This window comes from Leptopilina heterotoma, unplaced genomic scaffold, assembly GCF_015476425.1.
Source record: "Leptopilina heterotoma isolate Lh14 unplaced genomic scaffold, ASM1547642v1 Lhet_39, whole genome shotgun sequence".
NCBI lineage: Eukaryota > Metazoa > Arthropoda > Insecta > Hymenoptera > Figitidae > Leptopilina > Leptopilina heterotoma.
Window position 1 is genome coordinate 446493 of NW_025111058.1, and position 13658 is coordinate 460150.

General features: G+C 22.7%; 1 protein-coding gene across 1 annotated transcript; it reads left to right on the top strand.

The window, feature by feature from the left end:
- Positions 1-7661: 7661 nt before the first annotated feature.
- LOC122506051 (enhancer of split mbeta protein-like) lies at positions 7662-13212 on the top strand. The gene is made up of 4 exons (XM_043618028.1): positions 7662-8142; positions 9486-9575; positions 11509-11781; positions 12602-13212. Exons 1-4 carry the CDS (start codon positions 7984-7986, stop codon positions 13094-13096), a joined length of 1017 nt encoding a protein of 338 aa, XP_043473963.1. The 5' UTR covers positions 7662-7983; the 3' UTR covers positions 13097-13212.
- Positions 13213-13658: the final 446 nt, after the last annotated feature.

Consider the following 13658-nt stretch of genomic DNA (forward strand, 5'->3'; position numbering starts at 1 on the left):
CAAAAATTCTCGTCAAAATTTTAATTATCTTTATAAATAATAATATTTTCCTCCAAAATTCAATTATTTTCAAAACTTTTAATAAAATTCTTGGCAGAATTTCAATTATTTTTAATAAAATTTTCATCAAATTTCTCGAAAAATGCAATTATTTATAAAAATGTTATTAAAATTTATTCAGAGAATTCAATTTTTTAAAAATTTGTTGATAAAATTCTTTATGAAAATTCAATTTTAAAAAACATTTAATTGTTTAATAAAATATTTATTTTTATAGTTAAATAATTGAATTCTCGTAGAATTTTCTAATAAATATTGATTTAAAAATGAATTTCAAATTCAAATCTTTCAAAATTTGAACTTTTCATACTTTTAATTAAGAATTCTGCAGAATTAATTTTTCTCAATAAGTTTAATAAAATTTTTTTTAATTATTTCAAGTTTTTTTATTTCTAATACATATTTAATTGAAAAATGTCAGAATAATTGAAATTTCGTAAAATTCAATTGTAAACAAAAGAATTTGAAAATTCACAAAGGGGTCGTCCATAAACCACGTGGACAGTTTTTCAAAGATTTTTGACCCCCCCCCCCTTGTGGACACAAAAATACATGGGATCGTGGACATTTTCAAACTTTTTTACCCCCCCCCCCCTCCTCCCAAAAGTGTCCACGTGGTATATGGACGACCTCAAAGAACTTTTTCAAAAATTAAAAAAAAAAATTGACTTCATGAAGAATTTTAGTTGAAAATTCTAGAAATGAATAATCGTAATGATGATTAAATATTTATTTAAAAATGAATTTATTGATATTTTCGAATAATTTTCATTTTAAAAACTTGGAAAAATTCCGTTTTTTAATTTGGAAAACCTGTAAAAATCAGGGAATTTGAAAAGAGCAAAAGCGTATATATGGCAACCCTGTTAATTCTTTTTTTTGTTTAAATGATTCGAAAATATAATATTTTTATTTAAACTGAAATAAAAAAAAATATTTAAGAATAATAAGAATAAGAATAAGAATAAGTATAAGAATAGACAAAAGCATAAGGTATATATATATATATATAATATATGGAGAGAATTGAGACCTAATTCCTCTGATGCAGATTATAAAGATCGGATAAATCTATAAATTGTCTTGTCCGCGGAAGTTGCGAATATAAGTCGCTTGTGTAAATATACACACGCACATGGACAAGAGAGGAGGTGGAGGAAGAATAAAAAAAAAAAAAATGCGGTTTCTGTTCGCGGCTCGAGTCTCTCTTGTGACGTGTGCTAGTCGCGTGTGGGGCTCGCGCCTACCGGCGTCTCTTTCTGACGCTCTGGGGACCTGAGGCCCATCCGCCGGGTCTCCCCGCTGGTGGGAGGGGGGAGGGGAGGGAGGTTGAGTCCCGTGCCGGCTGGAAGGGCCCGTGTGGGACGCGAGGCCTCTCTTCGTTCTCACGGTAGCCTCCGACACGGGGCCTTGCTTCCTCTGCCTTCTCGGTTCCTTCGCTCTCTTCTCACTTGTATTTTATACATTCAGAGATGCAATATCCACACACACACACACATGCGTGAATGTATAAATACATACGAAATATACACACATACACGAAAAATAAAATATATATATATTTATGTATGTATGTATGTATGTTTTCAATGTTGTTTACAGACAAGAAACATATTTGCGGTGCCTTCATTCGCGTTTGTGCGCGTGGAAGCAGTTTTGAACACGCGTTTACGCACACTGTACGTATATATACATATAAAACAACTGAATATATTTACCTATATTACAAAAAAAAAAAATATCGACTTACAGGTCACGAGACGAGAAAACTCCCTCTGACTTTCTCTTCCCTCAAAATTTAGGCCAAAACTGACCTTAAAATTGACCTAAATTTTATCGACATACAGGTCAAGACTTGACGAGAAATCTTCCTGAACCTTCTCTTCCCTTAAAATTTTGATCAATTTTAAGGGCAGTTTTGACCTAAAGTTTGAGAACAAGGTTGAAAACTACTGCTTTCGACTCTAGGGAGAAAAACCAGTATTTTAAACTCTGGGGGGAAAAACTATTGTTTTCGATTCTAGGGAGAAAAACTATTACTTTTGACTCTAAGGAGAAAACTAAAACCTACTATTTACTACTTTTTTAGATTTCAGCCACTAAAAGCTACTATTTCTGTTTTTTTTAGGATTTCCACTACTTTCAATTCGCTAAAATTAAAAATAAAAAAATTATTCTCAAAAATTTTAATGAAATTCTTTAAAACGATTAAGTTATATATTTTCAAAAAATATTCGAAAGTCCATTTTCAATATCTATAGTATTTTCATAAAATTTCGCAAAAGAATTCAATTATTTAAAAAACGAATTGATAAAATTCATCTGAAATTCAATTATTTTCATAAATAATAAAATTTCCATAGGAATTCAATTATAATTTAAAAGAGGCATTTACAAAAAAATTTTCGTAAAAATCAATTATTCAACAAAATGTTTATACAACTCTTCACAGTAATTCAATTACTTTCACTATAATAATAACATTTTTTATGAAAATTCAATTTTTTAAATAATGTTTCATAAAATTCTAAGCAAGAATTCATTTATTTTCATAATTAATAAATCTCGTCGAAGAATTTCAATTATTTTTTAATACTATTTTCAAATTAATTAATCGAAAAATTCAATTATTTTCACTAATAAAATTATTGACAAGAATTCAAATTATTTGAAATAAAATTTCCATAATATTTATTATATATTTCGAAAAAATTAATTATTTAAAACAATGTTTATAAAATTCTTATGAAGAATTCAATTATTTTGAAAAAATAACAAAATTTTTCACAGAAAATTCAATTCTTTTTAAACATTTTAATAACATTTTTCACAATAATTCAATTATTTTCATAAATAATAAAATTCTTCTTAGAAATTCAATTATTATTGAAAATTTTAATAATATTCTTAGCAACTATATAATTATTTTTATTAAGAATAAAATTCATCGCAGGATTTCAATTATTTTTAATACAATTTCAGAGGAATTGCTCGAGAAATGTAATTATTCTTAAAAATTTAAATTCAATTCCTCGAGAAAATCAATTATTTAAAAAAATGTTTTTTTTCAAATTCTTTGAAAGAATTTATTTATTAACAAAAATATTAGAAATTTTCACAGCGATTCAATTATTTTAAGTACAATTTTAATTAAATTTTTATGAAAGAATTGCATTATTCTTTTAGATTTTAATAAAATTTTTCCCGAGAATTCAATTATTTACATAAACGTTTTTCGAAAGAACTCAATTATTATGTCGATAAATAATCAAATTATTCCCGAAAATTCAATAATATTTTGAGGCATTTTAATAAAATTCTTTGCAAAATTCAATTATTTTCATAAATAACAATATCCATTACAAGAATTTAATTATTTTTAAAAGTAATAAATTTTTTCTTGGAAATTCAATTATTTTAAAAAATACTAATAATATATCGTTCGCAAGAATTCAATTATTAATGCTTTTTAGGAATTCAATTATTTTAAAAAATAATTAATAAAATACTACACACACACATTTTATTATTCTCAAAAATTTTAATAGATTTCTTTGTAAAATTTAATTGTTATTAAAAACTTTTCGTAATTCAATGATTTTCAATTGTCTCTATTAAAAAAAAAACAGTAGTTTAGAGCACTGGCGAGAAAAATATCTCTTTAAATTGTTAAATTGTAGAAAAAAAATAGAATCCTTGAAAATAAAGTCAATAAAAATCAAATAAAGTGAAGAAAGTAAAGTAAAGAATTTTTTTGTTTAAAATTAAAATTTAATTTAACATTAAATAGAAGTTCAATAAGTTAGTTAATTAATTTTTTTAAGTAAACGTAATTGAATTTCTTAACTAATTTTAATTATAACAGTAATCGTAAGTTTAATTTGTTAACTAACTGTAGTTAACAATAAACGTAAGATTAATTTGTTAACTAACTGTAGTTAACAGTAAACGTAAGATTAATTTGTTAACTAATTTTAGTTAACAGTAATTAAAAGTTCAATTAAAAAAAATATTTTCCAATGAAACAATAATTGAATATAGAATTCTTTTGAATTCTATTTTAATTTTCGAATTATCTATATTATATAAAATAATTGCGATAATATTGAATAAATTCAAATATATTTCCCTGAATGACCAGCATCGATGTTGTTATTGTCATCGTCATTATCATCATCATCATCTTACACGCGTGTCTGTCATCGTCGTCATTCATGCGCGACTCTCTGAGTGTTCATATGTATATAAGGGGTCACGTGACCCACAGCGCGTATATTCATTGACGAGAATATTATATTGTCACCGGAAGATTGACGTTAAATCGTAAACATTCGCACGCTTTGTCGTATACATACCTCATTATATGATAAGCGTTCATCAAGTTACACATTATATCTATATATAGTGATAAAAATAAAGAATCTTCTTATATTATAGTTTTTGTGCGCACGCGATATATAATTAAAAGCAGTACTTTTTTTTTCTCTTTTTTTTTTGTTTTTTGCTTTGACAAGAGAGCGATGACATCAAGAATTTATTGTTTTTCTTCCCGGTATTCATATAGAGAGATTCTCGCGCTTTTATAATATAGGATGCTTATGGCGCAGTCTTTTGCGCCATGATGAATATACTATATATATATACGCGAGAATAAAGTCACTCGAGATCTGTGGGACTCGCTTCTTATAAACCGCAGGCATCGACGAAAAAAAAAATAACACACGAGATCATGTCATATATTCGTGACGCAGATATATAATAATTGCCAAGGAGTCATGTTCCTTTGCACTTTTGTAGTTATATTTTAGAAGATTTTTTTTTTATTCTCATCTCATATATTGTTGTTAATTTATGGATTTTTTTTTTTTTTTTGTAAACATGATTTTAAACTATTTTCTAGAGTTGAAATTCGTATTTATTTTCTCTCTCTCGAGGTGAAAACACATGTTTTTCTTCCTAGAGTCAAAAGTAATAGTTTTTCCCCCTAGAGTCGAAAACCATTGTTTTTCTCCCTAGAGTCGAAAACATTAGTTCTTCTCTCTAGAGGTAGAAACGATAATTTTTCTCCCTTGAGTTGAAAATACTGTATAAACAATAAAAACCAAAAAAATAATGTTTCTTCTTTGAGTTTGAAAACAACAGTTTTTATTCCTAGAGTAAAAGACTATACTTTTCTTCTCTAGAGTTAAAAACATTTCTACTATTTCCTTATAGGAATTTAATAAAAAAATGATCCGTTTTAAATTTGGACGTGACTATAACGTCGATGAAATGTAGAAAATTAATATATTATTTTTTATTTTAGAATATTTTTTAACAATATGTTTAATTTTTACTTGAAAAAAATTTCGGTTTACTTAAAATACTTAAATGATATATAGAAGTAGTATGGTATATATTTATATAATATTAGACTCGTATTCTATTGCTTCATATGATTTGATAATGAAGTGGCACGTACGCATTTTTTATTATCAGAACAAGTATTATATTATGCCTCAAATTAAACTCATGAATGAAACTCTAAAACGTAGTAGATTTCTCAGCAATGAAAATCTTATCGTTTGTTTATTTGAAACAAAATCAAATTCTTCCGCTCCTCTAATCTCCGCATACTTTAGGGACCAAATTAAAAGTATTTTGCCGGATATTTCAATAACTTTATTTACAAAGAAAAAAAAATTATTTAATAAAAATATGATTAGTGTAGTTTAAAAATAAATAACAATAAACAATTTTTTAACAGCCAGGTAATAGAAATTATTAATAAGTTAATTTGATTGTTAATTCAATTAACTAATTCATAATTTCTATTATTTTAATTAGAATTAATTAATTCACAACTCACAAGTAATTCAATTAGGAGTCACCTAATGGAAAATATTAATTAATTAATTGGATTGATAATTCAATTAACAGCCGTCTAATTCAAATTATTAATTAGTTAATTAGTATGTTAATTAATTACATTGTCATGTAATAATAAAGTTGTTTATTATTTTATTACAATGTTAATAAAATTTGTGGATGTAAACATTTCTTTTACGTTGTTGTCAATTATTTATTTGCTATAATTTTATTTGTTTATTAGTAGGCAATTATTTATTGTTAATTATTTATTGACAATTGTTTATCGTTTGTTATTAATTGATAATTATTCATTGCTAATTGTTTATTGCAAATTTCTTATAATTAATTATTTATTGCTAATTGTTTACTCTTAATTGTTTATTAATAAATATTTATTACTAACTGTTTATCGTCAAATGTTAATTGTTTATTGGTAATTGTTTTTTGGTAATTGTTTTCTGGTATTTGTTTTTCGATAATTGTTCATCGTTAATTGTTTATTGATCATTATTTCTTGAAAATTGTTTATCGTTAATTGTTTATTGATCATTATTTTTTGAAAATTGTTTATTGTTAATTGTTTATTGATAATTATTTATTGCTAATTATTTATATAGTTAATCGTTTATTGATAATTGTTTATTGCTAATCGTTTATCGTACAATTGTTTATAGTTAATTCTTTATTAGTAATTGTTTACTGATAATCACTTTATTGCTAATTACTTACTGCTAATTGTTTATGCTTAGGTAATTGTTTATTGCTAATTGTTTATAGTGCAACTGATTATCGTTAATTATTTCTTGATAATTGTTTATCGTTAAATGTTTATTGATAATTGTTCATTGCTAATTATTTATTGCAAATTTTTTATAATTAATTATTTGTTGCGAATTGTTTACCCTCAATTGTTTATTGATAGTTATTTATTGCTAACTGTTTATCGTCAAATGTTAATTAATTGTTTGTTGGTAATTGTTTATTGTTAATTGTTTATAGTGCAACTGTTATCGTTAATTATTTCTTAATAATTGTTTATCGTTAATTGTTTATTGATAATTACTTATTGTTAATTCTTTATCGTACAATTGTTTATAGTTAATTGTTTATTGGTAATTGTTTATTACTAATTGTTTATCCTTAATTGTTTATTGAAAATTACTTATTGCTAATTGTTTATGATTAGGTAATTGTTTACTGATAATTATTTATTGCTAATTGCTTATCGTTAATTTTTTATTGATATTTGTTTATTGCTAATGGTTTATAGTACAATTGTTTATAGTTAATTGTTTATTGGTAATTATTTATTGCTAATTGTTTATCGTCAGTTGTTTATTTACATTGGTTGATTTTTAAATAAAAACGAAACTAAATATAAATGTTAAATATAAAATAAATATAAACATTAAACAATAAATAAATATAAATATTAAATATAAAATAAATACTGTATTTTTTTCTCAAATTTGCAAATACAAAAACGAATTTCTAAAATACAAAAGAAAAACGCCAAAATCATATTATGCGTACCAGGTAAAAATAAAAAAAAACAAAAAGAACTATTCACGTTTTGTTTTGTTCCTAATAAGAGTTAATTAATCCCGTTCTCACATAAATTTGTAAGAATTTCTCGTTCTCTAGGGTATGGTTGCCGCGGTTGGAGGAAGTATTATAATAGAAAAACTGCATAAATAGGAAGTGTAAAGAGAGAAAATGAAAAAAAATAAAAAAATTCGAGGGGGAGATGATCTATACCTGAGGGAATAAAAATTGTAAAGTATATAGCATTTATTCTATATACACTACTCACGAGGGGAGGGTTCGAACTTGAAAGTGAGCGAGGGGAGGGTCCCGTCAGAATGGCCTCTTACTAAAGTAGTTGAGTCAGTTCACGTACAGACACTGCATCGAGAACACCACCCGCTGTCTAAATGTCTCGATATTTATTTGTCATTCTATTGTTTTTCTTTTTTTTCATCTCACCCCCCTTATTACCACCACCCTCCTCTAGTTTTATTCAATTAACATAATATAATATGCATATATGTATAAGCAGTGCGACAGTGTCATATGTGTGCATTTATACACAAAAGAAGACTGAAAAAATTATTTCAAATTAAAAAAAGAAAGAGAGAGAGAGAGAGAGAGAAAAAGAAAAAACAAAAAAAAATTGTAATGATGTCGTACGATTATCCACATCCGGTTTCAAGGACTTATCAATATAAAAAAGTAGGTTTAATTGTTATTGTTAATTATTATTATTTTTATTATTATTATTATCCTTTATACGTTAAATTTTAAAAATTATAATTATTTTTTATTCTCCTTCTTATTATTATTGTATTTATTACTATTATTCTTCTTATTATTAACTCTTCATTATTTGTCATAGATATTTTTATTATTATTATTATATTATTATTCTATTATTTATTAATTACTATTAATAATAATTTCATTAATTAATTTAATGTTTTTTTTACCAATATTATATCAATTCTTTATTCTCCTTATTGTTATTTTAATATTTATTACTATTATTCTTTTTTGCTATTTATTTTTCATTATTTGTCGTTATTACTATTAACTTTATTATTATTGTTATTAATTAATTATTGTTAATAACAATATTATTAATTTATTGTTTTTTTAACAATATTATAATTTTATTTTCTGTATTGTTAATAGAATATTTATTACTATTATTATTTTGTATTATTAACTTTTTATTATCTTTATTATTATCTATTTTTATTCTTTATTATTGTTGTCATTAACTTTTAGTTTTTCTATTAATTAAATATTATTAATAACAATTGCAATAATTAATTTCTTAATTTTTTTTAATAATTAATTTTCTTAATTTTCTTTGTTTAATAGTATTATAATTACTTTTCTATTATCTATATTATTAAAAATATTATATTATTATTATTAATATATTATTAAAATGATTTTTATTGTTATTAATAAAATTAATAACAATTTAAATAATTGAATTTTTATTTAACTTTACTGTCATGAAATAATTTCTCTAAAAGTAAACAAATAAATAAGTAAATAAAAAGTCAAAATTGATAGAAAATTTTGTTGAAGATATTAAATTAAAATTGTAGCTTCGAAATTGATAAAAAAAACTTAACGTGAATCGGAATCGTAAACAAATAAATAATAAATAAACTAATTGTTTAATTTTTAAATAATTGTTATTAATTATTTATTATTTAATTATTGAACGAAATAATTTTCAATAATAGTAATAAAGGACAAAATTATCGTAAAAGAAACTAAAATTAATATATTTAACTTGAATTTGATTCCTTTGTTCTTTTTGCTATTTTAATTTAATAAAAAATTGTTGGATCTAAAAATTAAAGTATAATTGAAAAAAATTTAGTTAGCTTAGTTGTTTATTATTTATTTTTAATTATTTAATGTTATTTATATGATTTTAATTAGTTAATTTCAATTATTATTTAATGACGAGTTTATAAATTAAATAATAAAAAAAATTCTAATATAAATTTTAAAAAAAGTTATGCAACATTTTCAATTCCTTTTTCTTCACGTAGATTACAAAACCACTGCTGGAGAGAAAGAGACGAGCGCGAATAAATCGATGTCTCGAGGAATTAAAAGATCTTATGGTAGACGCCTTGGAAGTGAGTTATTATTTCTATTTTCATTTTTAAATAATAATTTTTACAATAATTTGCAAATAATTTTTATGAACTTGACAAAAAAAATTTAGATAACAAAGACAAAGAATCCAAAAATGTAGGTATTTTTTATTCTTCCAAGTTTTTGTTAAATTTTTCAAATAAATAGAAAATTTCTGAAAAATATAAAAAAAAAATTTTTAAAAAAGTCTAAAAAATAAATAAAATAAGAAAAAATAAAAAAATTATTAAAATTATTAAAATAAAACTATGAAAAAAGAGAAGAAAGTGAAAAATTCGATTCTTGAGGAAAAAAACTTGCGACAATATAAAAATTGCAAAATTGAGAAATATTCGTTCCATAGATAATCGATTCTTGTCCCTCCTCCACCCCCCGTGCCCTTTTTCTTCTTCTACTTCTTCTACATCTTCTTGATACTTGATTGGTTTATGTATATACTTCACCTGAAAAATTCGATTTGCTTCTCCCATCAGCGAAAAACAAATAGACGTCTTTCTTTAAAAAACAAAAAAAATTATGTAAAATAAAATGGAGAAAAAAAAAGAAACCGCAAGTTGGCGATTTTATTCTCAACTCTGTCTGGGAAGAAAAGAAATTTACAATTTTTTCCATTTCGGTCGCGCACGATTCATCTGATTCGTTATGTATACATAGCCATCAATATCCGCACATTTGATCGTGCGAACTTGAGTTTGTAATCGAAACATCGTAAGATTAAATTTCATTACCATTTTTTTTTATTTCTTAATTTTTGTTCAATATTCAAAAAATAAATTATTAATTTTTCCGTGTTAATTTAAATTTTATTTGTTCAAAAATATTATCAGCGAATATTTGAGTAAAAAATCTTATTTTAAGTATTTTTTTGCAAAATTTGCAAAAAAAATTGTTATTTCAGTAAATAATTAATTTATATGAGAAATTTGTTTAAAAAAATATTTTTTAAATGATTATTTCTTTTAAATATATTTTTGAACTACTTTTTAATTGATTATTTGTTTTAAATATTTTTTTCAACTAACTTTTTAATATTTTTTTGCACTAATTTTTAAATTATTATTTGTTTACAATATTTTTTAAGATAACTTTTAAATGTTTACTTGTTTTAAATATTTTTAAACTAATTTTTAAACCAATTTAAACTAAAGCTAATTTTTAATTTTTAAATATTTATTTTCAATTTTTTTAAAATATTTTTAAAATATTATTAAACATTTAAAATATTTTTTAATACCTACTTAACTTTTTGTATTGAAAATTAATTGAAATTTAAAAATTGAAAATTGAATTGAATTGTATTAAATTGAGAAAAATTGAACTGAATATTGAAAATATATTGAAAATTAATTGAAAATAGAAAAATTGAAATTTAAAAATTGAATTGAATTGAAAAAAATTGAATTAAATATTGAAAATATATTGAAAATTAATTGAAAATTAAATATTGAATTCAATTCAATTCAATTGAGAAAAATTAAACTGAATATTGAAAATATATTGAAAATTAATTGAAAATAGAAAAATTGAAATTTAAAAATAGAAAATTGAATTGAATATTGAAAATATATTGCAAAATTAATTGAAAATACGAAAATTGATAAATTGAAATTTAAAAATTGAATTGAAAAAAATTGAATTGAATATTGAAAATATATTGAAAATGAATTGAAAAATTGAATTGAATTGAAAAAAATTGAATTGAATATTGAAAATATATTAAAAATTAATTGAAAATAGAAAAATTGAAAATTGAATTGAAAAAAATTGAATTGTACTAAAAAACATTAAATTGAATATTAAAAACATATTGAAAATAAATTTGAAATTTATTAAAATTCAAATAATCAAATGCACATAAAAGTGTGAAAATTTAAACAAATGCAAAAATAGAGAATGAAACAATTTTTTTTTCAGACCGAGGGTGAAAATATCAGTAAATTAGAGAAGGCGGATATTTTGGAATTGACTGTTCGTCATTTGCAAAGGCTTCAAACGTCACGGCCATCAGGATTATCCATTTCCGGATCATCAAATGAAGATGCGTCTGCGGAAAGTCGATGGCAATCTGGATTTGGTCATTGTGCCGCTGAGGCTTGCAGATTTTTAGCCTCTCTTCCCGGCGAAACTGCCGATAAACTTTTCAAACATCTCTCAACACTTTTAACACAAACACCAAGCGATGAACAGGTAAAATATTTTTTCCGCTAAATTTCATTCGATTAAATAAAAATTTTTCCATTTTTTTTATTTCTTTTATTTATAAATAAAATGAAATTTAAAAATTAAAGATCTAATTAGAGAAATATGTTTAATAATTTAATGGTTTTTAATCAATATTTGCCAAATAAAAATTTGTGTCTAATGAAAATTTACCAAAATTTAAACATTTTTAATTAAAAAGATTTTATTCAAATAAATTCGTTTTTATGAAAATTTACTTTTTTTAGCCTGAAAAATAAATAGACAAATAAAAAATAACAATAATTATTATTTTATATATACAGAAAAATTTCCTGAAATTTATTAAATACAAATAATTATCTGGAGTACTTATTATTTTCACAACTTGTCAAAAATGTTTAAATAATAATTATTATTAATATAATATAAAATTAAATATTCAGTAAATAATAATAATCCTAATAATAATAATATTATTTATTTATTATTTTATTTTCCTTATCTGTGTTTATAAACATTATTCTCATTATCTTTAATTTACAAAAAATTATTTAAAAAATTAAATCAGTTGCATTGTAAAATAACAATTGAAATAAAAAAATATTGAATTTGAATTGAATTAATTTGAATTTATTCGAATTTAATTGAATTGATTTGAATTGATTTAAATTGATTTGAATTAATTTGAATTAATTTGAATTGATTCGAATTTAATTGAATTGATTTGAATTAAATTGAATTGAATTGGAAAATAAAAATAAAAGTAGAAATAAAAAAATAATTGAAATAAGAAATATTAAATTTAAAAAAACAAAAATACATTTAGAATGCTACGAATGAAATTCTCGTCTCGACAACGCTAAAAAGTTTGGAAAGAACCGCTAATATAATTGCACCCTGTCAGTCTCCGAATTCGTCGAGTGAATCTGGAACATCGATCATCGATGAGAAACGAAGACCATCATCAAGTGAACCAATTCAACAGCAGCCGAAGCAATATCATTCAAAAGCGGAAATGATAAATAATAATACCAATAATAATAATAATAATAATAATCGTTTGGAAATTATTAAATCTCCATATGCAAGGCCACAAATTGACAATAATGAAGTTCTTCGAAGTCAATTGTTCATAAAAGAAGATAAAAATAATTTAATTGACAAAAATTCGAATCCAAAATCAAATCACAATCATTATTCAAATAATTCACAAACTAAAATTGAAAAAATACCAAATTTGGAATCAATTGTCGATGATGAGGAGGAAATTGATGTCGTTAGAATTGACGATCCCTGTGATCCAATGTGGAGGCCTTGGTAAATTTTTTTCCACGATTTTTTTATTTTTATTTAGAAAAAGAAATTTTCTATTTTTGATAATAGCTGTCTTGGTAAATTTATTTTTTCTATTTTTTATTCAATTGAAAAAAAAAATTTTTTTCTATAAATTCTGACAATATAGTTGCGCGTAAATTTTCTATTTTTTTATTCGATTTGAGCAGAAAATTTTTTATAAATTCGAAAAATATATGCCTTGTGATAAATCTATTATTTTTGTCTATTTTTCTCCATTAATTTTTATATTCGATTAATTCCCCTTGGTAAATTTATTATTTTCTCTATTTTTTCTCCACTAATTTTTTATTCGATTTAAAAGGATAAAATTTTCTATAAGTTCCGACAATAGTTGCAATAATTTTAATATTCTTTGAATAATTTTAATTTATGGTTATAATAATTTTATTATAATGATTTTATAGCATATAGATATAATTCTTAATCGATAATTGTAATAATGTTAATTAAAAGATAATTATTATATTGTTATAATTATATCCTGATTCAGAAATTTTATACGAAAAAAATAATCGTGAATATTAAAA

Bases quoted from the DNA above. Each gene is read 5' to 3' on its own strand.
- LOC122506051 (XM_043618028.1), top strand. From the start codon at position 7,984: ATGTGTGCATTTATACACAAAAGAAGACTGAAAAAATTATTTCAAATT. The intron at 9,576-11,508 runs GTGAGTTATTAT...TTTTTTTTTCAG, and splicing joins TTATGGTAGACGCCTTGGAA to ACCGAGGGTGAAAATATCAG. The intron at 11,782-12,601 runs GTAAAATATTTT...AAATACATTTAG, and splicing joins AAACACCAAGCGATGAACAG to AATGCTACGAATGAAATTCT.